Source organism: Ovis canadensis, chromosome 14, assembly GCF_042477335.2.
Source record: "Ovis canadensis isolate MfBH-ARS-UI-01 breed Bighorn chromosome 14, ARS-UI_OviCan_v2, whole genome shotgun sequence".
In the NCBI taxonomy this organism is placed as follows: Eukaryota; Metazoa; Chordata; class Mammalia; order Artiodactyla; family Bovidae; genus Ovis; species Ovis canadensis.
In genome coordinates, this window is record NC_091258.1 from 77,746,844 (window position 1) to 77,774,840 (window position 27,997).

Consider the following 27,997-nt stretch of genomic DNA (forward strand, 5'->3'; position numbering starts at 1 on the left):
CTCCAGGCTCCTTTAGTCCCGTTGCCCACAGCTCATGACGATGCCTCTAAGCAGCTTATTCTCGGCTCTCCCTCAGCACTGGGCTACACACCAGTTCTGATTTCAGGGCTCACCTGTGATGAGTTACACACTCCTCTGTCAACACAACAGAATTAATTCCTGCTGCTTCCACTGTGTTGTAGGCATTTTTACTCACAGAAGTTAAAAAAACACAAACTATACGAGAAAGTTAGTGTAGCAAAAAGTGCTGAGGAGCAAAAGAGCCAGAACTGCCTTGAATGGTGTTTCATGAAAGAAGAGCCCTGTCAGCACCTGCTGTGAGCTGGTTTCTGACTCTGGCTGTGGCAGTGGCCCCCGTGTGTGACCGTGTGGGGCTGGGGGTCATGGACTGTGTGGGGGCAGGTGTGTCCTTCTGATCGTGACTGTTGGTGTCAGGGAGGCACCTCACCTGTGGGGTTGATTTCTGTGTCTCCCAGGATATGTAGGTTTGACCACATCTCTCACCCCAGTGAATACCCAGCCTCACAGGAAGGTCATGGGCCATGTGTGTGGGAGGAGAAGGTGCAAGAGGATGAAAGGACAGGCATGAACAGGAGTCACTGGGAGCTGTGATGTAGGCAGTCATGAGGGGGCTTCCGGAGGATCCTATGAGGAGTTACTGTGCGTTGAGATTCATGTCAGGGTTTCTGCTGATACAGTTCCATCAGATTCATGGAGCAGCCGCATTAGGAGGGCCAGGCTCAGGGCACCCCCAGGATGGGCCACCGCAGCCTGAAGGAGGCTGGACGGGACACAGCGCAGGTAGAAGTCGCTGTACCGTCGTGCAGGGCAGGGCCCACAGTCCACTCACCTGTCCGGGGCTTTTCCTCGGGGGCTGCCGGGAGATCAGGGGAACACGTCCATCTTCGAGCTCCGGGAGCTACAGCGAGATCAGAGGTACCTGAACAGGCCTGTGCCTCGGGAACTGTCGCGAGATCAGGAGCATGTGTCCACGTCCTCTTTCCAGGAGCTGTCGCGAGAGCAGGGGTAAGAGCCTAGGAACTGTCGCGAGAGCAGGGTTACCAGGAGCTGTCGCGAGAGCAGGGGTAAGCGTCTAGGAACTGTCGCGAGAGCAGGGTTAGTGTTTAGGTCCTCGTCCCGGTAAACTCTCGCGAAATCAGAGGTGGTGCCTGCACATAGCAGCTCCGGCACGAGCCAGAGCTGAGGGAGAGGCCGGCCGGGAGCCACGGTGCTTGTCGGGCGGGCGCTGCATCTGCCGCGAGAGTATTTCTTATTTCCGAGAGCTCTCGATGTATCAGGAAGAGAGAGCGGAGAGGAGGAAACGAACAAAAAGGTATGAATCTCATCTTGAGGTGAAGAGAGTGAGTGGGTCAGTCGTGAGTGGGGGTGCTCCTGAGGTGACTCTGAGCAGGTGGAGCCAGGAGACTGAGCCTGAAGGACCAGACCGTTGACGTGGCGGGAAGAGGGGCGACTAGGAGCTGGGAGGTGAGGCCAGGACGGCTTTCCGGCTTTGAGCGGAAGGAATGCCGCCGCTCTGGTGGGAAAAGGAGCGAGGGCGGCCGTGGGGTTAGAAACACCCGAGGTGCCCGAAGTCACTGTTTCCTCCTCACATTGCCGCGGGTGCTCCGTGACAAAGGGAATGTTCATCTTTCCAAACGCCAGCTCGTGGTTTCCTTGGTCTTCCCTATTGTTTTTCTGGTCTCTACTTCATTTATTTCCACTCTGTTCTTTCTTATTTCCTCGTATCCATTGACTTTTCCTTAGTTTGGGGTTTGGTTTTGGGGGGCAGGGGAGGGGGTGGTGGTGGTATTTTGGTGGTTTTTGGTTGCTGTTGATCCTTGTGGTAAAAAGTTAGCTTGATTACTAGAATCGTTTTTCTTAATGTAGGCATCTGTTGTGAAAAGGCCCCTCTCAGAACAACTTGTGCTGAATCCCATAACCTTCTGTTTGCTATGTTTCCACGCACTCTTGTCTCAAGGTCTTTTATTTCCTTTTGGATTTTTTGACCACTGTTTGCTCTAGAGGTGGTTGTTCATCTCCATGTATCTGTGAATTTTCCGACTTTCCTGCTGTTATTGGCGTCTAGTTTCATATCATAGGGGTTAGAAAAGACACTTCATGAGATTTCAGTCTTAAATCTGTTAAGACTTGTTGGGGGACTTCGCTGGTGATCCAGTTGAGATCATTTTTGTATATGATAGTGTCCAACTTTTGTTTTTGCAGTTTTTTAAATTGGAATATAAGCTGATATAATGTTATGTCAGTTTCATGGGTAAAATAACGATTCAGTGCTTATGAGTAATACTATTAGTTTGACATGTATACACTACAATGCGTAAAATAGATAACTAATGAGAACCTACTGTATAGCACAGGGAACTCTACTCAGTGCTCAGTGGTGACCTAAAGGTGAAGAAAAGAGGGGATAAGTGAATCACTTTGCTGTACAGCAGAAACTAAATAATATTGTACAGCATGCAATGCAACACAACTATACTCCAATAAAAACATGTGTTACAACATTATAACAGCCATCCTCCAATGACAAACATCCCATTGTATAATACACCACAGCTTCTTTGTCTATTTATTTATAGTGGGCACTTAGATTATTTCCAGGACTTGGATGTTGTAATAATTCAACAACAGTGTATCTGGGTGGGACCAAGGCGCTGACTTCACTGCAAATCCCTGTGCCCTGGGTTCCTTGACAATGAGGGAAAAAGAAGGGGGGGAGGGCACTGCGGAATCTGTCAAGTCTGCATGACCAGAGCCACTGAGCTTCTCAACCATGTGTAAAGCCGTCTAGTGACTTCTCAGAACCTAACAAATTAGACTATGGGTTATAATTTCTGCTAAGACATTCTTGCCGGGAGCCACCACGGGAGATCCCACCCATGACAAAAGTCATGTGGAAGAGAACTGTTAAGCAAGGCTTCAGAACTCTTCGGGCTCCCTAGGATTTCTTGAACATCTATCCCAAAACCAGAATCTGTCTTACTATTTCATGACTTTCACCAACTCCTCTGACATTAACAGGGGGCTATTCCTGACCACCTCTCTGGAGAAAATCAACGTAGGGCTATAGCTAATAAGTCTGGACATGAGAAAAATATTTCCAATCAAAACCCCTCTGTTAGCATTTTAGCTTGCTTGGCAGATATATCCAGACTCTTACAGCTACACATGTGATTATTTACAGCCTCCCAACTGTGAGAGGCACAGAAAGCCTGAAACATAGAGCCTTTCAAAGAGTTAAAACTTATTAGAGTAGTGCTAATGTAGGATTTCATTATTGGGCCAATGCTCATTGCCAAGTTCCCATATTTTATCCACTGTGCACCTGGGAGTGCATTAGTTAACATAGTTGGAAAGTAAGAAAAACAAGTGTAGCCTTGAAATTAACCATATTGGACTTTTGAGCTAATTGGTTCTTTCTTGTAACTCACTGCACCTTTGCTTCGGGAGACTGTAACTCTGTTTAATACTTTTTGAGGCTGACGTAGATTAGAAATATAAGAAAAAATATTTCAAGGGAAAATAAGTTTTCTGGTTGAGAAGCCTTTATCAAAAGAGGGTCATAAAATGTTCACAGGCCTCCAAGGCCAGAAGATAATATACACAACATTGTATATGGGAAAGGTTTGCAGAAAAAATCCCGGTTTTGATAAAGACAAAACAGATGTAATGTTTGGGCTGACTCTGTATGACTTTGCATCTTTCATTTCCCTCTATGTATAAGATAAGCTATATAAGTACCTTTAAAAAATAAAGGTATTGGGCCTTGCTTACTGAAATAGCTTGATCTCCTCGTGTCAATCATTTTCTCCCTCCCTCTTTTTTCAGGCTGATCCCTTGGAGCATGGAGGCTCCCTGCGTTCACTTATCTGCCCGGGTTTCTAAGACCTGAACGGGAAGACGTTCTGCATCTTCACTCCCTCGGGAGACCGGGAAGGCACCTGTGGCCTCCGTGAACAGGGCAAACTTCTTGTCTCGAAGTTTTATTGGCTTTCTATGTAAACCAAGGAATATCAGCCTGTCTCTCCCCTATTTTCTTATCTACAATATTCTTTCCTTATCTCTCTCTCTAAATCATCCGCCGACGCCGTTTTTCCTTCAGGTTCCCCTGGATCCTGCAGGGGCTGGATCCCGGCACATTCTGTTAGAGTTCTGGATGTTTTTAAGTTGTATGTATAGATGTTACTCATATTTTTGTCTCTCTGATTGAATGGGGGATATGCTCCCCCGCTACTTTATTTTGGAGCAGGAGGAGAAAGAAAAAAGACTTTGTAATGAGATGAAATCTAATGAATTTTCAACTCTGTGAAAACTGCAAATGCTAGAAAATGAGCAGTGTGTGCCCTTTTTAAAGAATTGGAAGTACTAAAATGGAAAACCAACAAATGACCTACTGTATAGCAAGGGAACTCTGCTCAATTTGATCTGGCAGTCAGGATGGGAGGGGAGTTTGGTGGAGAATGGATACTTGTGTATGTATGGCTGAGGCCCTTCACTGTTCACCTGAAACTATCATAGCATTGTCAATCGCCTATACCTCAATACAAAATAAATTTTTTTTTAAAAATGGTAATAGGATTAGAATAATACTGTCTGTGACAATTCAATGCTGAATTTAATATTTTCAAATACAGTGAAATGTAGCTTGAACCGTGGAATTGTCTGAGTATTTCTGTCCCAAAATTCATATATTGATATCATAACCCCAAACATGATGGTATTAGGATGTCATGAACTATAAAAGTGCCCTTATAAAAGAGACCTCTAGAGCTCCATGACTCCATCATCTGAGAACACAGCAAGAGGCACCAGTTATGAATCAAGAAGGCAGCTCTCCTCAGACAGGAGCCATGCTGCAGCCTTGATCTTGGACTTCTAACCTCTGGAGCTGTGAGCAATAAATTTCTGCTTATAATCCTCTCAAGTGGGTGATGTTTTGTTGTACCAGTTCAGACATTCTAAGGCCAGTATTGACAAGGACCCCAGGTGGTCGTCGTGGCTAAGACTGAGCGCCATCAGAGGCAATCTCTGAGAAAAGGCTGAGTGATTCTGCACTGGACACGGCCTGTTCCGCTCTCCCCAGCGGCCCCCCTGTGTCCCTCTGTGCAGGGCTGAGGTCCCGACTCCTCTGTCCATGGTCCTGGGCACATGACAAGCTCTCTCAGCAGGGCTTTCTCCCTCTCTTAAGAGGCCTGCACAGACCAGCTCTGACTTCTGTGCTCACCTGGGATGAGGTGAGTTACACACTTCTCTGCTGATGCAGCGTCACACTAATAATTATTGCTTCTACTGGCTTGTGTGCGTGTTTAGTCACAGCGGATACAGAACTCCAAGTGATCTGGTGGATTTCTCTGATAGTAACTGAGGGAAATATCACCAGACTCACAGAACTGTGGGATGAGGGGGTCCTCCTGGAGATTCTGTCAGACTCTTGCACACGGAGTCCCCATCAATCCATTGATTATGAGGCAGGATTTCCTACCCAGGGCTTGCTCCAGAGGGATTTCTGCTCAGGAATCTTTGCTCCAGTATAATCTTGGTTCCTTCTCTTCACCTGCTGTCCCTTCCCTTGTGGAGGCAGTGATGTCCCCTGTCTCTCACCTCTCTTACTGATTGGAGAATTTTCCATCTATTTGGTGTTTTCCTTGTTAGGACAGAGAGGTGACTCCCAAGCTCCTCACACGAGGAACTGCAAAGTGCAGGTCCACAGCTGATTTCTCAAGTTATACAGTGTGTGGTAATTCTGATGAAATGTGAGTGTCAAGTGTGGATAGCTGACTGTGTTGAAACTGTGTTAAGATCAGCTGGACAGTAGTATAAGTTCAATACTTTTGCCATTTGCGATTTTTTCCTTCATGCGCTCTTAAAATAGGCAGGAATGTCTCTAAGAGGTTTGGTGTATGTTTTCTGTCCTGCTGCGCAGTCATATATACTCAGTACATATTTGTAACATCTGTTATGCATCAGCCATGTTGGTAAACAAGATAAAAGTGGTCCTTTAAAAAAATGTATTTATTTATTTGGCTGCATTGGGTCTTAGGTGCAGCGCATAGCCTTACTTGCTCCTCGGCCTGTGGAACCTCGGTTCCCCGATAAGTGTTTGATCCTCTGTCCTTGCATTGCAAGCCGGTTTCTTAACCCCTGGGCCCCAGGGAAGTCCGGGTGTGGTTCTTAACTTCATGGAACTTACATGCTGGTGGAGAATAAGGATATGCCATATTAGGACCTAATATACTAATAGTGAAAAGTATAACTGATGTCACGCATGTGTCCTAGAGGTTGAGCTCCACATGTGGAGTATGACAGTGTCTCCCTTCTCAGGAGAGGAAAAGATCAATAATTCTTTCCCAATGTTGATTCTGTAAGACGACTGGTGATATCATCTCCTGCCCAGCTTCCTTTCACCTTCAGGACACTGACGTCTTCTCCATGTCTGTTCACAGAAATGCCCTGAGAAACCCAGGGGAGGTGGTTCTGAAAACCATCTTTCTGTTTCAGGTGGTGGCTGGGGCTCTGGGTAATATCATCCTTTTCTTCCACAGCATCTCTCCAATCTTATTTGGCCAGAAAAAGAGACACACAGACGTGATTCTCACACACTTGGTGCTGGCCAATCTCCTGATTATTCTCTTCTCTGGGATTCCCCACACAATGGCAGTTTTTGTTTTGAGGAACCCCCTGAACAGCCTTGGGTGTAAGTTTGTGTATTACGTACAGAGGGTGGCTCTCAGCACCGCCCTGTGCTCCCCCTGCGTCCTGAGCACCTATCAGTCCTTAACGCTCACCCCCAGGAGGGCGGAGTGGGTGATGCTCAGAGGAAGGGCTCCCGAGGTCACTGGCCCTTCCTGCTGCACCTGCTGGGTGCTCAGTCTCTTAATGAGTATCTGTGTTCCCTTGATGATTACTGGTCCAGAGAACACAAGAAATGATACTGACAATCAAGGGAAGTGGTTCTGCTCACCCACAGCTCCTTACGCAGGTTTTATGTACTTGTGGTTCATCTCTGATGCCGTGTTTCTTACCCTCATGGTCTGGTCCAGTGGCTCCATGGTGCTTCTCCTGCTCAGACACCACCAGAGGGTGCAGTATATCCACACCCACACTGGGCACCACAGATGCCCCCCGGAGACCAGAGCTGCCCACACCACCCTGATGCTGGTGGTCACCTTCGTCATCTTCTACGTGCTGAATTCTATTTTTTCTTTTTATATCAGTGCCCTTTTAGATTCTTGTCTATGGTTGATACAGACCTCTAGTGTCTTGGCTTCATGTTTTTCCACTGTTTCCCCCTTCCAGTCGCTCCTGAGGGATCCTAGAACTCCTAGGTTCTGCTCTTGAATTGTTAGAAAAAGTGGTTAAATAGCTAAATATGTAGTGCATCCGTGTTTAATCTCTCAGTCATGTCTGACTCTTTGCAACTCCAGGCTCCTCTGTCCACGGAATTTTCTAGGCAAGAATATTGGAGCAGGTTGCCATTTCCTCCTCTGGGGGATTCCCCTAAACCAGGGCTCAGCCTGTGTCTCCTGCATTAGGCAGGCTCTACCACTGTGCCCCCTGGGAAGCCCCTTAGATACATAGTAGACAGCTTCAGTAATAGCCAATTCCTTTCTTCTGTAGTTCTTTATATATTTGTTTTATACCCACTTTAACTGAAGCGTAATTAATGTGACATTGTATCACTTAAGGTCTTACATTATGATTGGATATTTGTATATGTTGCAGATAATCAAGTAAGTCTAGTTAATATCTATCTACCGCCAGGTTGTTTTCAGTGTTTGTCACGTCCGATTCTTCGTGATCACGTGAACTGCAGCACACCAGGCCTCCCTGTGCTTCACCACCTCCCAGAGTTTGCTCAAACACACGTCCGTTGAGTCGGCGACGCCATCTCATCATCTCGCCCTCCGTTGCCCTCTCCTCCTGCCCTCAGTCTCTCTCAGCATCAGGGTCTTTTCCAGTGAGTCAGTTCTTCACATCAGGTGGCCACAGTATTTGAGCCTCAGCGTCAGTCCTTTCAGTGAATATTCAGGGTTGATTTCCTTTAGGATGGACTGGTTTCATCTCCTTGCTGTTGAAGGGACTCTCAAGAGGCTTCTCCAGCACCAGAGTTTGAAGGCATCAGTTCTTCAGTGCTCAGCCTTCTTTATGGTCCAACTCTCACATCCATACATGACTACTGGAAAAACAGCTTTGACTATATGGACCTTTGTTGACAAAGTGATGTTCTCTGCTTTTAATACACTGTCTAGATTTGTCATAGCTTTTCATCCAAGGAGCAAGCGTATTTTCATTTCCTGGCTGCAGTCACCGTCCACAGTGACTTTGGAGCCCCCCAGATAAAATCTGTCACCATTTCCACCTCTGTACATACTACAAAAATTTTCCTGTGACAAGAACTTTGAAGGTTGACTCTATTACCACTTTTCATTATGCAATACAGTATTATTAACCACTGTCTCCATGCTGTATGTTTATATACCCATGACTAATGTATTTTTTATAATTAGAATTTGGTACCATTGATGTTTGTACTCAGTACAAATTTTTACACAAAATCCAAACAACTTTGAAGGTCAAACAGATAAATGCTCATGCTGCCTTGAGAGGTCTGAAAGTGAATCCATGAGATTATCAACTTGAAAAAGATTCCAGCCATTACTGAGGAAACCCACTTTCCCCTTGGCCAGTGCAGCTGCCTGAAAGAAGCCTCCTTTCTTCAGGAACATCTGAAGTGTTTCCACAAAGTTTGTCTCCCTGGGTGTAGCTCATATCCGATACACGCTTACACGTAATCCAGTATTGCTCTACATTGTGTTACTCCAGAGGGGGTGGACGGTTTATTTCATAGGTGAGGGTAAGAATCCTGGGAAATGGAGACAGTGTTAGGTTTTTGTTTGTGGTGTTTTTTTTTTTTCGCTCATGTTTCTCTGATATGCTGTAGTGTTACACGAAAATCAATGTTATTCAATGGGTAACATCATTTTTCATGTTGGATTTTCTTTACATGGTTCAGTTCAGTCGCTCGGTCAAGTCCGACTCTTTGTAACTCTATGGACTGCAGCATGCCAGGCCTCCCTGTCCATCACCAACTCCCGGAGCTTGTTCAAACTCATGTCCATTGAGTTAGTGATGCCAACCAACCATCCCATCCTCTGTTGTCCCCTTTCCCTCCTGCCTTCAATCTTTTCCAGCTTCAGAATCTTTTCCAGTGAGTCAGTTCTTTGCATCATGTGGCCAAAGAATTGGAGTTTCAGCTTCAGCATCTTTCTCCTTCCAATGAATATTCAGGACTGATCTCCTTTAGAATGGACTGGTTTGGTCTCCTTGCAGTCCGAGGGACTCTCAGGAATCTTCTCCAGCACCACAGTTCAAAAGCATCAGTTCTTTGGTGCTCGGCTTTCTTTATAGTCTAACTCTCACATCCATACATGACTACTGGAAAAACTATAGCTTTGACTAGATGAACTTTTGTCGGCAAAGTAATGTCTCTGCTTTTTAGTATGTTGTATAGGTTGGTCACGGCTGACCGTCAGTAAATTTGATTGATTAGACAGATGAAGTCATATGATGGAGGGAAGAGAAGCTTCCCATTCCATATTTTTCATTTAAACGTTTAGTCTTCATCACTGAAACACAGAATATTGAGACTTAGTTTTATATTTTATCCTAATCACTGTTTTCTGTGTTGCTTTGTCATAATATATTTTTTCTGGGAAAATGTGGCATTTTAATATTCCATTGTACTTAGTAGTCTTAATGTATAATTATTTGTATTTATTGCTGTATCAATTACATATGAGCTTCCAAATTTTCTTATATTCTCCTTAGAATGATTATGACTGTTTCAAATAATATGTCAGAATAGAAATGCTCCAACCAAAGGACACAGACAGGCTGATTAGATAAAGAAACAGACCCATATACCTGCTATTTACAAAAAACTTTCCATCTAGAGACACATGTAGACTGAAAGTGATAGAATGGAAAAGGTTATTCCACACAAATCAAAGCAAAATCAGAGATAGTTATTCAAAAAAGACTTGAAAATAAAGACTGTTACAAGAGACAAAGAATAACACTACATATTGATTGAAGGATCAATCCACGAAGATGTAACAATTGTTTAAGTATATATGCACCCAACATAGGAGCACCTCAATACAGAAGGTAAATCCGGTGTGTGTGTTACACCCAAGCCCCTCAGTCCAAATGAGCCCGTGTCAGGAGCTCAGTGGCCCCCTGGGACTGGAGCTTCCACACTGGATGGCTCAGATCTGGATGCTTTTACCCACTCAGCTAGAAGTCTGGGGATGAATCGTGTGTTTCAAATATCAGAACCTGAAGTGTTAGTAATTCTCTTTGTGTCTTCATTACCTAGTTGAGGAATGGCACATAGTAGGTCCAAACTGTCTCTATGTGTTTATGTTGAGCAATGTCCCCATAGTGAATAATCATTCAATATATTAAAACCTTTACGCACATTGTCCCAGACATGGCCATGAGTGTACAGCTTTATAGGAGCAGTAAGAGTTCCCTGGTGGCCCAGTGGTTAAGAATCCGCTTGCCAGTGCGGGGGACATGGGTTCCATCTCTGGTCTGGGAGGGTTTCTCACGCCGCAGAGCAACTGAGCTTGTGCCGCTGTGGCCTAGAGCCGCTGTGGCCTAGAGCCCGAGCTCTGCAGGAAGAGAAGTCACAACGAGAAGCTCACGCACCACAACTAGAGTAGCCCCGCTCTCCACAGCGAGAGAAAGGCTGTGCACAGCCCCAGAAGCCTCGTGCAGCCAACATAAATACTGTTTTCTGAAGAAGCGGTAGATGTTCTGTCTACCAGGGTTATCTCGGAAGCCCCTTGCTCATGAAATGCGGACGTGTCTGCAGCCTTCATGCACCAGTTCTCCATAGGAGGCGCCTGATGGGGAGGGTGGATGGTGTCCCTTCTGCTCCACGGTCCCCCAGGAGAAACACCAGGCCAGCTGCCCACCTGATGGATCAGGTATCAAACATCCAGTTATCAAGTCGAACTTCCAGCTAGCAATTGATCACCCACAGATCAATTTAAAGAATTCTAACATTTTCTCCCTAATATAAGTTTAATAAATTCTTTTCCCCAACCCCTGTCTGCATGTCCCAGAGTGCATCTTGCCAGAGCTAATGGACTGTAACACAAGGGCAGGCTGGTGATCCAGTGAGACTCAAGGAGGTGGCCTCTGGGCGACGCGGAGCCAATGACAAGGTCCTTGCAGAGCCACGTGGACGTGAGGGAGGCCTGAGGATCCTGAGGAGGGAAACTCTGGCTTCAGAGGGGGCGTTTTCCAGATTAAACAGACCTGAGGCCATAAACAGAAAGGGCTGTGGAACTTCAACTCAGGAGAAAGCCCAGCCTCCAGACCCCACGCTGATGATCAGTGAGAACACACTTTGGGACAGTTTGGAAGAGTGAGGCCATGAAGGAAAATGCCCACCGGGAGGCAGTGAAGGGAGCCCGCGTGCTCTGTGAGTGTCCCTCCCCCGGCTATGACTGTCACTGTGAACTTGGGCTCTCCCACAGGGAACACAGAAAACGCTCCTGCCCTCTGCTCAGCTGCTCGCGTGGACCTTCTCAGTAACTGCCAGGAGTTGTCCCTAGTCCCCAGGCGTGGGTGAGGGTGACGCGCCCTGGGGGTAAATCTGGCCCTCACTGGAGACGCCCCAGACTCTCCATGCAGACATGTCACCTCCGCTCCAGACGACATGATAATGGCTCCTCTGTGGGGAGAGCGGGCCCAGGGGCCCTGTCCCTATAACTGGGGCCCATCCCGACTGCCACTTCCCTGCACAGAGTGTGGCGCTGAGTGCAGGCAGGTGAGTGCTACCCTGTGTTCAGTCTCAGGGCAGGAAACAGGAGAGCCGGTGCCAAGTGCAGGCAGGTGAGTGCTCCCTTGTGTTCAGTCTCAGGGCAGGAAACAGGAGAGCCGGCTCTCAGCGGGAGAGGAGCTCAGAGCTGCGTTGTCAGCACCTTGGGCAGGACAGGTGCCCCCCTGCCTTGTCCTGAGCTGCCCCATCCATGCCCTGGCTGGCAGGTGGAAGGGGGGAATGTGCTGGGGTGTGTACCTGAGTGGGACCAGAGCTGGGAGTTCTCTGCAAATCCTGTGTCCTGGGGTCCCTGACAATGAGGGGAAGAGGGAGGGGGTCACTGTGGACTCTCTGCCAAGTCTTGTATGAGCAGAGTCACTGAGTCCTTCAGCCATGTTTAAAGGAAGTCTGTTGATATTCTCAGACCTAATAGATTAGGGTTAGTATGAATACTGGAGAAGGAAATGGCACCCCACTCCAGTACTCTTGCCTGGAAAATCCCATGGATGGAGGAGCCTGGTGGCCTGCAGTCCATGGGGTTGCTGAGGGTCGGACACGACTGAGCGACTTCACTTTGACTTTTCACTTTGATGCATTGGAGAAGGAAATGGCAACCCACTCCAGTGCTCTTGCCTGGAGAATCCCAGGGACTGGGGAGCCTGGTGGGCTGCCGTCTATGGGGTCGCACAGAGTCGGACACGACTGAAGTGACTTAGCAGCAGCAGCAGTATGAATACATGAGAACATATTTTTGTGCTGAGTTCATTAAACTGGAAAATCCTACAGCATCAAATAAGTCCTGATGACACAGACACACACGTGCACACACAGAAATACACAGAATTACGCTTCTTAATAACGACAGACACATTTTTCCTATTTTCAGCCCCTCTTCAGTTGGATGAAGGTTTTCACTAATTTCGGCAAAGATATTCTCTCTCCATTCTGCGTGGGCTTTGTGTTGCTGTGTGTGATCCACATATTTTTCTCAGGAATATGGAAAAAAATCCCAACTGTCCTTCCTTAACCTGAGGCATTATGGAAAGGGAAAAGAATCTGCAGCGAGATGAAATTCAGGTAATTTTCAAGTCTGCCAAGAAATGTGAGCGATGGAAAGGAACCATGTACGCTTTTTTTTTTTTTACTTATAAATAGAAGTTAGAATATGACTGGCTTTTGTAAGTTAACTTTGCATTTTATACTCAGAAATGCACTGAAATATATCTTGGGCTGTCCGTGGTCTGAAGTTTGTTGCTGCTAAGTCACTTCAGTCGTGTCCGACTCTGTGCGACCCCATAGAAGGCAGCCCACCAGGCTCCCCCGTCCCTGGGATTCTCCAGGCAAGAACACTGGAGTGGGTTGCCATTTCCTTCTCCGGGTCTAAAGTTTGAGTCCCTGCAAATTTCGTGCTTTGCAAACCTAACCCCACACATGACCGTCTTTGGAGGTGGGTGCTCCGTGCCCTCACATGTGGAATTAGTGTTGCTGTAAGCGAGGCTCTGCAGAGCACCATGGACTTTTCCATCACATGAGGACGCTCTGAGAAGCACCAGCCGTGAGTCAGGAAGGGCACTCTCACAGAGGGGTCCTCGCTACAGCCTTGTTTGTGGGCATCCAGCCTCCAGGACTGTGAGCAGTGAATTTCTGTTGTTTATAATCCCCTGAGTGGGTGATGCATTTTTTTTGAAATAACACCTCAAGCAGACTAAAACAGGTGAATACAGAGAAGGACCCCGGGTGGCAGTCCTGCCTAAGACTGAGGACTTTCATCGAGGCGAGCTCTGAGAAGAGGCCGAGTGATTCTGCACTGGACGCGGCCTGCTCCGCCCTCCCCTGCCCCCGCTGTGTCCCTCTGTGCAGGGCTGAGGTCCCGACTCTTCTGCCCATGGTCCTGGGTACACGATATGCTCTCTTAGCAGGGCTTTCTTATTCTCTTAGGAGGCCTGCACAGACCAGCCCTGATCTCTGTGCTGAGCTGGGGTGAGGTGAGTTACATTCTCCTCTGAAGCTTCAGCATCGCGTTAATTCCTGCTGCTTCCACTGGCTTGTGCGTGCTTAGTCACAGCACATACAAAGTCCAGAAGGTTTCATCATTCCCTCGTTCCTGCCGTGTCTGAATTTAAAGTTTGCTCTGTGTCTCCAAATTTTTCTTTGCCTTGTAGTATGCCTAGGAGTTTTTTCTTGATATCTGGACATGAGGTACTGGGTAAAAGGAACTGTTAATCAGCCTTCAGTGATGTGGTGGTGAGGTGAGGGGAGAGGGGAGATTCTACATCCTACAATGAGGTCCCAGTCTCTCTGTGAGCCTGTGCCTCTGGACTGTGAACCTCACCAGCAATTCTCTGCTTTTTTTCTCCCCAGTTGATTGGGCAGAATGGCTAGTGTGGGCTGGATGCTGGGTATTTCCCTTCCCAGGTCAGTCAGGCTCTGAGAAAAACCCCGGTTGGTTAGGCTCCAGTTAGCTGACCTCTCCTAAAGGCAGATTAAGAAGAACCTCGTGCTCTGATGTTTTTCAGAATGGTTTTTCCCCTTCCAACCCCCACTGAAAGCACAAGGAGATTTTGCCACTGATTTTTTTGCCACTGATTTTTCCCTCAAAGAAATATTACAAAACTCAGAACTGTGGGGATCTCCCTATAACTTGGTGTTCCTGGAGTTTCTAATTGCCAGACATCTCCATGCGGAGCCTCCAGCAACCCATAGAGCCTACATAAATCCTTTATAAGTTCAGGGTTTTCTGCCCTGGGTCCGAGGTGTTTCGCTCATGAACCTGTGCTCCAATACCCTCGACCCCTTCTATTCACTGTCCGTCTCTCCAATCATGGAAGCAGAGGTTTCCCCTCTGTTCTCGCCTCTGTTAGGAATTCAGGAATTTACAGAGTGTTCTGTGTTTTAATTATTGTTAGGACAGAAAGTTGACTTCCATGAGGGAGCAGAATCCAGAACTGCATGACCAATGTTTTATCGTTCTTTCGTATCTCTGATGAGCTGTGAGTTCTCCAAGGTGGACAACTGGTTCAGCGACAGCTGTATTAAATGTAGTCAGACTCTCCTATAATCTCAGTAGTATTGTTTCATTTTTCAGAGTCAATCTGTTACTATAATAGTCAGAATGATCATACACTCTAAAGGGGAAGGGTATATCACTGTCTTTCTCTCATGTCACCTGTAATATGTATATTCAGGACATATTATTTAACACCAATTATTGGTCAACCAGGGCTTCCCAGGTGGTGCTATTTGGTAAAAAAAGAAAAAAAAACCCACCTGCAATGCAGGAGACATAAAAGACTCGAGTTCGATCCCTGGGTCGGGAAGATCCCCTGGGGCGGGCATGGCAGCCCACTCCAAGTATTTTTCATGCAGAATCCCAGGGACAGAGGAGCCCGGGCAACTGCAGTCCACGGGGTCACTAAGAGTCGGACGCAACTGAGACTTGGCGTGTACGGACGCACGCATCCATCAGTCATGTTATTGATCAAGAGAGACATGGTTCTCAAGTTCCTGGACCTCACAGGCTAGTGGAGCATCAGCTTACACAAGTGGACAGAAATAAATACAAAATAGGAAGTATTTTGTATTAGACATTGTAACTGATGCCGTGCATGTGTTCTCTAGGTTGAGACCCTCCTGTGGAGCAGGACAATGTCTCCCTTCTCGGGAGACAGAAAATGCAAGAATCCTTTTCCACTTTGATTGTGTAAGAAGACTTCTGATGTCATCACCAGCTCAGCCCTCTTTCCGCTCCAGGACACTCTAACGTCCTCTCCATGTCTGTTCACAGAGCTGCCCTGAGAAACCCAGGGGAGGCGGTTCTGGAAACCATCTCTCTATTACAGATGGTGGTTGGGGCTCTGGGTAATGTCATTCTTTTCTTCCACAGCATCTGTCCGATCTTGCTTGGCCGCAAGACGAGACCCACAGAAGTGATTCTCGCCCACATGGTTGTGTCCAATCTTTTGATTATTTTCTCCCCTGGGATTCCCCACATAATAGTAGCTTTTGTTTTGAGGAAGCCCCTCTCCAGTCTCGGGTGTAAGTTTGTGTATTACGTACAGAGGGTGGCTCGAGGCACCACCCTGTGCTCCACCTGCGTCCTGAGCACCTATCAGGCCTTTACTCTCACCCCCAGGAGGGCGGAGTGGGTGATGCTCAGAGGAGGGGCCCCCAAGGTCATTGGTCCTTCCTGTTACGCCTGCTGGTTGCTCAGTTTCCTAATGAATATCTGTGTCCCTGTGACAGTCACTGGTCCACAGGGCACAAACAACTATACTGATAACCATGGCAAGTGGTTCTGTTCCTCCTCAGCTCCGAAAGCACGCTTTCTGTACCTATGGTCCGTCTCTGATGCCGTGTTTATTGCCCTGATGGTCTGGTCCAGCGGCTCCATGGTGCTTCTCCTGCTCAGACATCGCCAGAGGGTGCAGTATATCCGCACCCCCACTGGACGCCACAGACGCCCCCCGGAGACCAGAGCCGCCCACACCACCCTGATGCTGGTGGTCACCTTCGTCACCTTCTACGCACTGGATTGCATTTTTGCTTTTCGTATTGCTGCATTTTTAGATTTTCGCCTGTCGTTGCTTCATACCGCTAACATCTTGGCTTCATGTTTCCCCACTGTTAGCCCGCTGCTGCTGCTCCTTAGGGATCCTAGAGCTCAGGGGTGCTGCTCTTGGGTTTTTAGGCATCGTGGCTGAAATAGTAAATATGAAGAAACTTGCATATTAGCTACAAGCTCTCTATTTTGTAACTATCTACTGAGCACTGTTTATTTTGAAGTATAATTAGCACACACCATTACAGAAGTTTTGGTTATGCAACAGAATAACACAGTCTTTGTGTGTTGCTGTCGTACAGTCGCTCAGTTGTATCTGACTCTTTGCAACCCTGTGGACTGCTGTGGAAGCACGCCAGGCTTCCCTGTCCTCCACTGTCTCCCAGAGTCTGCTCAAATTCATGTCCATTGAATCGGTGATGGCAACCAACCATCTCATCCTCTGCCGCCCTCTTCTCCTTTTTGCCTTCAATATTTCCCAGCATCAAGGTCTTTCTCAGTGAGTCAGCTCTTCACATCAGGACAAAGTATACTGGACCTTCAGTCTGAGCATCGGTCCTTCCAATGAATGTTCAGGGTTGATTTCCTTTAGGATTGATAGGTTTCATTTCGTCACAGTTCAAGGGACTCTGAAGAGTCTTCTCCAACACCACAATTCGAAAGCATTAATTCTTCGGTGTCAGCCCTTGGTATGGTCCAACTCTCACATCTGTGCATGACTGCTGGAAAAGCCATAGCTTTGACTATACAGTCCTTTGTTGGTAAAGAGAAGTCTTTGCTTTTCAATATGCTGATCAGGTTTGTCATAGCTTTTCTTCCGAGTAGAAAGCATCTTCTAATCTCATGGCTGCAGTCACCATCTGCAGTGATTTTGGAGCCCAAGAAAACAAAACCTGCTGCCGCTTCTACTTTTTCTCCTTCTAGTTGCCCTGAAGTGATGCAACCGGATGCCATGATCTTCATTTTTTGAATGTTGAGTTTTAAGCCAGCTTTTTCACTCTCCTCTTTCACTTTCATCAAGAGGCTTTTTAGTTCCTCTTCACTTTCTGCCATTAGAGTGGTGTCATCTGCATATCTGAGACTGCTGATATTTCTCCCAGCAGTCTTGATACCAGCCTGTGCTTCATCCAGCCCATCATTTTGCAGGATGTTTTATGCATATAAGTTAAATAAGCAAGGTGACAATATACAGCCTTGACATACTCTTTTCCCAATGTTGAACCAGTCTATTGTTCCATGTAAGGTTCTAACTGTTGCACCTTGACCTCCATACAGGTTTCTCAGGAGGCAGGTAAGGTGGTTTGGTATTCCCATCTCTTTAAGAATTCTCCAGTTTGTTGTGATATAGCGTAGTCAATAAAGCACAAGCAGATGTTTTTCTGGAATTCCCTTGCGTTTTCTGTGATCCAGCGGACGTTGGCAATTTAATCTCTGGTTCCTCTACCTTTTCTAAACCCTGCTTGTACATCTGGAAATTCTTGGTTCACATACCGCCGAAGCTTGGCTTGAAGAATTTTGAACATAACCTTACCAGCATTGGAAATGAGCGCAGTTGTCCAGCAGTGTGAGCATTCTTTGGCAGTGCCCTTCTTTGATAGAATGCAAAACATCACAAGTCTAGTTAATACAATATCTGTATATAGTTACAAAGATTCGTCTTGTGGTGACAACTTTTAAGATTGCTCTCTTAGCGACGTCCAGATATGCGGTAGAGTATTGTCACGTCTTGTATACCCCTCTCCATAATTACTTATAAGAGAAAGTTTGTACCTTTTTTCTGTTCTTTACTAATTCTTTCCTTTCTTTTTTAAATTTTGACCCTGCTTGCAGGATCCAGTCCTTGACCAGGGATTAAACTCGTGCCCTCAGCAATGGAAGCACCGGGTCCCCACCACAGGACAGCCAGGGAATTCCCTATGCCTTCTGATTTCCCTGGTGGCTCAAATGGTAAAGTGTCTGCTTAAAATGCGGGAGACCCAGGTTCAATGCCTGGGTCGGGAAGATCCCCTGGAGAAGGCATTGGCAACCCACTCCAGTACTCTTGCCTGGAAAATCCCATGAATGGAGGAGCATGGTAGGCTACAGTCCATGGGGTCACAAAGAGTCGGACATGACTGAGCGACTTCACTTTCACTTCCTGACATGTGTACTCAGTACCAAATTTTTACATAAAATCCCATCAACCTAGAAGGCAAATCAATGTTGGCACTGCCTTGAGAGATCTGAAAGTCAAACCATGAAATAGCAGCTCAAGAGCTATTCGCAGAAACATTGAGGAAATCAGCTACCCTCTTGGACAGTGTAATGCTCTGAAAGAATTGTCCTTTATTCGGTATCGTTTGAAGTGTGTCCACACACTTTATTTCCATATTAGTTTGACTAATACCTGATGTACATTGATTGGCACTTATTCCAATATTGGTCCCGATAAGTATCACCCCTGAGTTGTGGGGAGATTTTATTTCACGGTGATGCTATGAAACCTGGAAAATGGAGGTGACTCTCTACACTCTTTTGTATCTTTGTTTCACTTCTATTTCTTTACTGTGCTGTAATGCCACACATAATTACCCGTATTGTACAGTGGATCATTTTACCTTTGAGCCTGGACTTTCTTTCCATATTTGACCAGTAAATATCACTGACTCGATGGATGGAGTAACAGGAGGGAATAATAGAAGGTGCCTACTCCTGTTTGTCACATAAACGTTTAGTTTTCGTCACTGTTGTGCAGAATCTTGGGACTTTGTTTTCTGTTTCATCCTAATCGCTATTTTCTGAGTTCCTTTTCTCTAATTCTATCTTTTAGGAAAATGTGGCATATTTATCATTGCATTTTTAAAAGAGGTCGTCTTAATGTGTAACTCTTTGTATAGAATGCTCTAGTCATTACATGTGGGTTCACAAATTCTTATATTCTGGTTAGAACTACTATGACCATTTCGAAGAAGATGTAAGAATTGAAATGCTCCCACCAAAATGGATAAAGAAACATACCATGCACCTGCTGTACAAAGCACTCATTTTCGCGCTAAAGACACACAGGCTGAAAGTGAGAGGATGGGAAAAGATATTCCTCACAAAAGAAAATCGAGAGAGAGTCAGAGTAGCAATACTTGCTAAGAGAAAATAGACTTTAAACTAAGATTGTTATAAGAGACATGGAAGGACAGCACATAACGCCCAAGGGATCAGTCCACGAAGAAGATGAAATAGTTGTAAATATATTTGCACCCAACATGGGAGCACCTCAATACAGAAGGCGAATCCAGGATGTCTGTTACACCCAAACCCCTCTCGGTCCAGATGAGCCCGGTCCAGATGAGCTCAGTGGCCGCCTGGGACGGGAGCTTCCACACCGGACGGCTCAGATCTGGACACTTCCACCAGCTCAGCTAGAAAGTCTGCTGATGAGTCATGGGTTTCAAATATCAGAATCCAGGGTATTAGTAACTCTTTTTGTATCTTCACTACCTAGTCGAGGAATGGCACATAGTAGGCCCAAACTATCTCTATGTGTCTGTGTCCAGCAACGTCCCCATGGTGAATTCAGCACATTAAGATGAGTATCAAGCACCCTGTCCCAGACAGGGGTCATGAATGTACGACCATATAGAAGCGGTGTCCCGTCTACCTGGGTCATCTTGGAAAACCCACGTTTATGAAACGTGGACGTGTCTGCTGCCTTCATGCGCCGATTCTCCCCAGAAGGGGCCCGATGCAGAGAGTGTACCGTCTTCCCTCGGGACAATGATCCCAGGCCCACTGTGCACCTAATGGAGCAGGTTTCAAGGACCCAAACACCGATTTACATCTCCAACTAGCAACTGATCATTACAGCGATCAACGTAAAGAATTCTGAAGTCTAATATTGTCCTAATAAGTTCATCTTGCTAACCCCTGTCTGCACATCTAGGAATGCGTGTGACCAGGCTCATGGCCCAGAACACGGGGACGGGCTGGATGTCCAGTAAGAGGCTCAAGGAGGGGGCTCCATGGGTGACGCGGAGCCAATGACAAGGTCCTTGCAGAGCCACATGGATGTGAGGGAGACCTGAGGATTCTGAGAAGGGAAACTCTGGCTTCAAAGGGGGCGTTTTCCAGATTAAACAGACCTGAGGCCATAAATAGAAAGGGCTGTGGAACTTCAACTCAGGAGAAAGCCCAGCCTCCAGACCCCACGCTGATGATCAGTGAGAACACACTTTGGGACAGTTTGGAAGAGTGAGGCCATGAAGGAAAATGCCCACCGGGAGGCAGTGAAGGGAGCCCGCGTGCTCTGTGAGTGTCCCTCCCCCGGCTATGACTGTCACTGTGAACTTGGGCTCTCCCACAGGGAACACAGAAAACTCTCCTGCCCTCTGCTCAGCTGCTCGCGTGAACCTTCTCAGTAATTGCCAGGAGTTGTCCCTAGTCCCCAGGCGTGGGTGAGGGTGACGAGCCCTGGGGGTAAGATCCGGCCCTCACTGGAGACGCCCCAGACTCTCCATGCAGACAGTGTCACCTCCGCTCCAGACGACATGATAATGGCTCCTCTGTGGGGAGAGCGGACCCAGGGGCCCTGTCTCTATAACTGGGGCCCATCCCGACTGCCACTTCCCTGCACAGAGTGTGGCGCCGAGTGCAGGCAGGTGAGTGCTCCCTTGTGTTCAGTCTCAGGGCAGGAAACAGGAGAGCCGGCTCTCAGCGGGAGAGGAGTTTGGAGCTGAGACTGTGCAGGATGCAGGCTGACCCTGCCTCACTCTGCATGTCCATGCCCAGGGTCGCAAACAGTTGGACACGACTGCAGCAACTTGGCACACATGCCGGCAGTGTTGTTTCTCAAACAGCGCAGCTGAGCACAGGCAACGGGGCGCGAAGGTCACAGCCAAAGGAGGAGGTCCAGTACGAGGTGAGGTTTGTTCTCCGTCATGGCTGGGGCCACGGCGAGACGCAGCTTTCTAGGAATGCTGTGGAAGCTGCAGGTAACTGTAATTCACAGCAGAGATCAGAATCCATAAGTCTTGTATCTCCTCCCTCTGTTGCTGGAGACGCTGTGGAGTAGCAGTAGCTGATGCTCACAGCATGTTGAATGTCCAGACACTGCGGGCAGGGAATCTGTTAGTCAACAGGGGGAGCTGTACTTGTCCTCAAATGACTCTGAGTGTATTGCAAGAGGAAGTGTTGGTCCTCAGTTGCGTCCAACTCTTTGCAGCCCCATGGACTGTAGCCCACCAGGCTTCTCTGTCCATGGGATTCTCCAGGCAAGAAGAGTGGGTTGCTATTCCCTTCTCCAGGGGATCTTCCCGACCCAGGGACTGAACATGAGTCTCCTGCATTGCAGGCAGATTCTTTACCATCTGAGCCACCAGGGAAACCCAAAGAGGGAGGTGGAGTAAAAACAAAAGCAAAAAAAAAAAAAAGTTTTTGTGTTTTTTTCGAGTAAATGACATTTTATTATTCAAATTTTCTGGTGTCAGTGTGCAACAGGAAAATCACTTCCTCCTCATAGACTGACTTGCATTTCAGCAGCAGCATCAGTGGGAGGTGGGTGTAGGAACAGTGGGATGTTAAAGAAAGTTCATCATCTTTCCAACGGAGCAAGAATTTCAGCTTCTTTCCCAAGGTAACATCTGTGTTTATGTCAGTGATCTTACCCCCTTTTGCTTTTTCTAGTATCTTTTCTTTCAAGTTTTCTTTTTGTTATTTTTTTAATTGGAGGCTAATTACAACATTGTAGTAGTTTTTGCCATACATTGACATGAATCAGCCATGGGTGTACATGCGTCCCCCATCCTGAACCCCTCCTCCCACCTCCCTCCCCATCCCATCTTGAGACTGAGATAGCGAATCAGAACCCGTCATTGAGGATTATCATCAGGGGACTGTAAGCAAGTGAAACCAAGTGGGCTGGAGTCTGAGGGAGCAAGACAGTTGAAGGAGTGGAAAGAAGGGAATTCCAGGAAAAAGGATGGATGTGAATTGTTGTGATAAAAGGAAAATATGTGTGTGTGTTTTTTTTTAAGGGAAGTTAATTCAGCTGGACTTCGGACAAGAAACACTAGTAAGATGGGAAATGCCTTAGGCGCCTGACCTTGAGTGTTATAATCATCCCTCACTGTTATGCCCACGGTCCGGTTCCCTAAGACTGAGAGAATAAGACCCTCACAGCAATGCAAAAGCACAAAGGGGTTTTATTGCTAGCTCGAGCTAGGGCTCAGGTCTCATCCAGTGCAGTGGAGTCTTGAGGAGAGCCCCGAGCTCTGAATCACATCTTCTTTTATACAGACGGTGCTTTGTTCCTGTAACAGCATAGCTGATTGGCTAAACTGTATGCGTGCGCAGGACTTTTAAACCTCGAATCCTTATCCAGATTGGCTCGGGTCTGGCGCAGGCGGGGGGCTACGGGGATTTTTTCTGATTGGTCGAGCTACACTGCCTGCGGGAGTTCCCAGGGCCTCAGCTTTCCTAGAGACTAAACCTCAGGCCTAGCCTGCTCCTTAGAGCCTGTCCTGGCTCCAGTTTGTTCCTAACACTCACATTCCTACCGGGCGGGCGGAGAGTTTATCTTTTCAAAAAACCAGCTATTGTCTTTGCTGATCTTTTATCACTGTGGTCTGTACTTCATTTACTTCTGCTCTGATTTTTGTTAATGCTTTCCTTCTGGTGAGCATTGGGCTTAGTTTTTTTTTTTCTTTTAGTTCCTGGATGTATAAAGTTAGATTGTTCCTTAAAATCTTTCTTTTGGGACTTGCCTGGCAGTCCCGTGGTTAAGACTTCGCCTTCCAATGCAGGGGGTACGGGATCCATCCCTGGTCCTGGAGCTAAGGCATCCCACATACCTTGAGGTCAAAAAACCAAAACAAAGACAGAAACGATTGTAACTAATTCAATACAAACTTTAAAAATGGTCCACATCCAAAAAAAAAATCTTAACAAAAAAGACTAGTTATCATATTCGTTTGCAAGTTTAGCAAGATTCTCATTTTTACAAAAATGAAAACTAATGAAGATGTAAAGCAATCTGTCTGTGCATTGGGTCTAACAACCAAAGTATTTTATTTGCTTTCGGGTCACATAATTGACAAGCAAAAACTGTACTTATTGAAGGTGTACACCTGGATGTTTTGACTGAAGTGTTTATTTTTACATACAGCCTGAGGCAAGCTGGAAACTGCTCTAGAAAAATCTCTCCACAGACTTCTCAGCAAGTCAAGACCTGCAAAATTATTAATGATTAAAATTCTTTGCAAACTAAGGTTATTTTCCATACCAAATAGATCATCTGAGGGACTTTCAGCAGCCTGTATAGTCAGAGAGCTGCCCATTTCATGATGGGTGTTTTGTATACTATCACTGTCGGGGGCCAGCGTGAGGAACTCCGCCCATGGCAAAGGTCATGAGGAACGAGGCTTGGCATACGCAAAGGCGTGATCAAGCCTCAGGAAAGCCCCTGTTCCCGAGCATCTACCCCGAAACCAGAGTCTGTTTGATGCTCTCACCTACACCTCTGACTTTACGGGGGGCTCTCCCCCATAACCGTTTCTCTCGGAGAAGGAGTAAACGTGCAGCTCCAAGGCAATAAAAATTCCTGGGCGTGACTAGAGTGTTTCAGCTTATGGACTCCTCTGAAGGTTATCTAGCCCACCTGTATAGGTTTATCCAGCCACATGTGATTGTTTACAGCCTCCCAATCTGAGATGTTTTAGACTTACTAAAGGCAAATTCTTTTGGGGAGTTGAAAATTAGTATAGTGGGTTGGTTAGGAATTATATTGGTGAAGGGTTTTTCATTTCTTGTGCCAATAATTACTGCTAATTCCCTGCCCTGGGTGGGACAAGGGTGTCTCAGGTCAAACCTCTCTGCTGACAGACTAGCTTGTGTGACAGGATTATCCATACTCCTGCCGCATGATTGTTTACTACCTCTTAACCATAAACAGCACATAGAGTTTTGGAATATTTTGAGTCTTAATTAGCATAGGGCTTTTTCTTCTTGTTGAGTCAATGATTGCCGCCAGGCCTCCATATCCTTAGGCGCCTGGGAATATATTAATCAATGTATTTGGAATATAGCAAAGGAAATATAGTAGTTTTTAAGGTTGGCAACACTAGACTTTTTGAGTTAATGAATTTTCTCTTTTGTAATAGATCATTGTGCTTTGTTATAAATCACTGTGTCCTTGCTATGTAAAAATGTAACTCTATCACTATCTTAAGACTAAATAGATCTTAAGGGGAGCATTGGTGAAAGGATTTTCATTTGTTGGGCTGATGTTTGCTGCTAAATCTCCATGTTCCCTGCCCTTATAATGAATATAACTAACATATAGGAGAAATAAGCATTAACCTTTAAGATTAATCATGTTAACCTTGGGTTAAATAAATTCCTTTCTTGATTGTAACTCACCACACCCTCACCCTATAGGAATGTAACTTTATTTGGAGGGTGGTGCCTGGTTTAAGAAAAAACACCCTTGGAAGAAATAAGTTTTTTGGTTATCAGAAAGAAAGGATCATAAAATGTCAGCAGATCTCATGGCCAGAAGCTGATGTAATATCCCTAAGACCTTTTTTTATACATTTATGTGAAGCACCTGATTTTGATAAAGGTCAGAACTGCTGACCCCCGAGTGACTCTGTATTCATCCCTATGTGTAACAAAAGGTATATAAGCAAACCCAAAAATAAAGAAATCGGATCAGTTTCCAGAAAGACTGATTCCCCCATGTCACTTCTTTCTTGCTCCCCGTTTCTCTGGCTGAATTCCCATCTGGAGCATGGGTGCTATTCCACGTAAACCAAGTTATTCAGCCTCTTTTTCTCCACTAATCTTCCTACTACACTATCCGTTTCTAATCTCTATATATCTGTAATTAAATATGTATTTTTCCAAGGACTCCGACTCCGTCCCCACCTTCGAATCACCCTGGATCCACTGGGGCCGGATCCCGGCATATCGCATCAATGTATAATTTAGATTTCTGCACAGCTGGAACTATATTCTTTGAAAACTTTAATAACTTCTGTAACCCTGTAATATGTATATTATTCTGCCTTTCTGTTTAATTTTCTTCATGCATGATAATGGTAAGGAGGGTGAAAATGAATTGTAAATATGGTGTAGGCACCGACTCCACGGATGAGAGCTTGAACAAACTCCAGGAGATAGTAAAGGACAGGGAAGCCTGGCATGCCGCAGTCCATGGGGTCAAGAAAGAGTCGGACACGACCGAGTGACTGAAGAACAGCCGTGTATTTTCATTTTTGTCTCCTTTCACTTATTTACCAACTACACATTTATTAATTTATTATTATGTGTCAATCATATATTTTTTACCAACACAGGCATGGCTTCTAAGCTCCTAGGTTTTACATCTGTGTAGGGAGTCAGAATATAAAAGTAAAAAGAAAGAAACACAAAGTAATAATGATAAAATGTGAAATAGGTGTCAGTGGCATACTTCTGCAGGTTCAGTCCCTCCTCTGTGATGGATGATGGTCTCTGTTTTCGGAATAGAAGGTCCAGGACCTGTGTGCGAGGTCATATAAGAGTCCCCATGCCTGCACTAGCAAATCCTGACCTTCACGCCAGGCCACTCTGAAGCCCTCTCCACGTGTGCTCAGAAGGGTGTGAGAAACCAAAAGTGCCAGTTGCTCGGTCGTGTCCGAATCTTTGTGACCCCGTGGACTGTAGCCCGCCAGGCTCCTCTGTCCATGGGATTCTCCAGGCAAGAATATTGGAGTGGGTTGCCATTCCCTTCTCCGGGGGATCTTCCTGACCCAGGGATCAAACCCAGGTCTCCTGCGTTGCAGGCGGATTCTTTACTGTCTGAACCACCAGAGAAACCCACATTCAGAAAGATGCTCCGCCCCCAGAAAGAATCAGGGGAAATGTTTCTGAAAGCCCTATTTCTGTTCCATGTTGGGAACGGGGCTCTGGCTGACGTCACCCTCTTCTTCTGCAGTGTCTCCCCAGCCTTGCTTGGCCACAAACGGAGACCCCTGCAGACGACTGTCGCCCACATGGCCGTGGCCAACTCCTGGGTTCTTCTGTCCGCTGAGCCTCCCCACACAATGGCAGCTTTTGTGTCAAGGAAGCCCCTCTCCAGCCTCGGGTGTAAGTTTGTGTATTACATACAGAGGGTGGCTCGCAGCACCGCCCTGTGCTCCCCCTGCGTCCTGAGCACCTATCAGGCCTTCACGCTCACCCCCAGGAGGGCGGAGTGGGCGATGCTCAGAGGAAAGGCCCCCAGGGTCACTGGCCCTTCCTGCTGCACCTGCTGGATGCCCAGTCTCTTAATGAATATCTGGATTCCTGTGAGCATCTCTGGTCCACAGGACAAGCACAACTATACTGATGCCCAAGGCATGTGGTTCTGCTCACCCTCGGCTTCTAAAGCAGGCTTTGTCTGCTTGTGGTCCACCTCAGATGCCGTGTTTCTTACCCTCATGGTCTAGTCCAGCGGCTCCACGGTGCTTCTCCTGCACAGACGCCGCCAGAGGGTGCAGTATGTCCACACCCCCACGAGGCACCACAGACGCCCCCCGGAGACCAGAGCCGCCCACACCATCCTGATGCTGGTGGTCACCTTCGTCACCTTCTACCTGCTCAATTCTGTTCTCACTTTTTATATCAGGGCCCATGATGATTTTCACCTGTGGTTGATGCAGCTTTCAGATGCCTTGGCTTTGTGTTTTCCCATCAATTCCCCCTTCCTGCTGCTCCTTAGGGATCCTAGAACCCTCAGGTTCTTCTCCTGAATCTTGGCAAATAGATGGGGAAACAGTGGAAACAGTGACAGACTTTATTTGGGGGGGAGCTCCAAAATCACTTCAGGTGGTGACTACAGCCATGAAATTATAACACGCTTGCTCCTTGGAAGAAAAGCTATGATCAACCTAGACAACATATTAAAAAGCAGAGACATTACTTTGCCAGCAAAGGTCCATCTAGTCAAAGCTATGGTTTTTCCAGTGGTCGTGTATGGATGTGAGAGTTAGACTGAGAAGAAAGCGAGTGCTGAAGAACTGATGCTTTTGAACTGTGGTGTTGGAGAAGACTCTTGAGAGTCCTTTGGACTGCAAGGAGAGCCAACCAGTCCATCCTAAAGGAGATCAGTCCTGAATATTCATTGGAATGATGCTGAAGCTGAAACTCCAATACTTTGGCCACCTGATGCAAAGAATTGACTCATTGGAAAAGAGCCTGATGCTGGGAAAGATTGAAGGCAGGACGAGAAGGGGAAGACAGAGGATGAGATGGTTGGATGGCATCACCGACTCAATGGACATGAATTTGAGCAAACTCCAGGAGATAGGGAAGGATGCTGTAGTAAACGATAGTAAAGGGAAGCCTGGCGTGCTGCAGTCCATGGGGTTGCAAAGAGCTGGACATGACTTAGCAGCTGAACAACAAAAAAATGAAGGTGTTATAAATCATCAAGTTCAAAATAAAATCTCTGTCTGTGCCCTGAGACCACTGGTAGCCTTTGCTTGTTGAAAAGGAGGGTAAGAAAGAATCCTGGGGGTTAGGAAAAGGGAGAGAAAATGACCACTCTGTGACTTCCTACTCTTCACATACTTTTCATGCATGACACCATCGATGTC

The 27,997-nt window shown here is 46.5% G+C and overlaps 2 protein-coding genes across 9 annotated transcripts; both read left to right on the top strand.

The window, feature by feature from the left end:
- Positions 1–1,037: 1,037 nt before the first annotated feature.
- LOC138418306 (vomeronasal type-1 receptor 4-like) lies at positions 1,038–27,866 on the top strand. Of its 8 annotated transcripts, XR_011248502.1 has the most exons (6): positions 1,153–1,333; positions 11,151–11,512; positions 12,738–12,928; positions 15,470–15,551; positions 26,356–26,507; positions 26,820–27,866. XR_011248502.1 is itself a non-coding variant. In XM_069549498.1 (4 exons), exon 4 carries the CDS (start codon positions 15,622–15,624, stop codon positions 16,549–16,551), a length of 930 nt encoding a protein of 309 aa, XP_069405599.1. In that variant the 5' UTR covers positions 1,153–1,333; positions 11,151–11,512; positions 12,738–12,928; positions 15,470–15,621; the 3' UTR covers positions 16,552–17,794. The 8 variants fall into 8 exon arrangements, 2 of the variants coding, with proteins under 2 accessions (XP_069405600.1, XP_069405599.1); XR_011248504.1 differs by lacking the exon at positions 11,151–11,512 and having other exon boundaries at positions 1,092–1,333; positions 26,849–27,866; XR_011248501.1 differs by lacking the exons at positions 26,356–26,507; positions 26,820–27,866 and having other exon boundaries at positions 1,120–1,333; positions 11,151–11,860; positions 15,470–17,794.
- Positions 6,448–7,356, top strand: LOC138418307 (vomeronasal type-1 receptor 4-like). The gene has a single exon (XM_069549501.1). The coding sequence runs from the start codon at positions 6,448–6,450 to the stop codon at positions 7,354–7,356; it is 909 nt and encodes a 302-aa protein (XP_069405602.1).
- Positions 27,867–27,997: the final 131 nt, after the last annotated feature.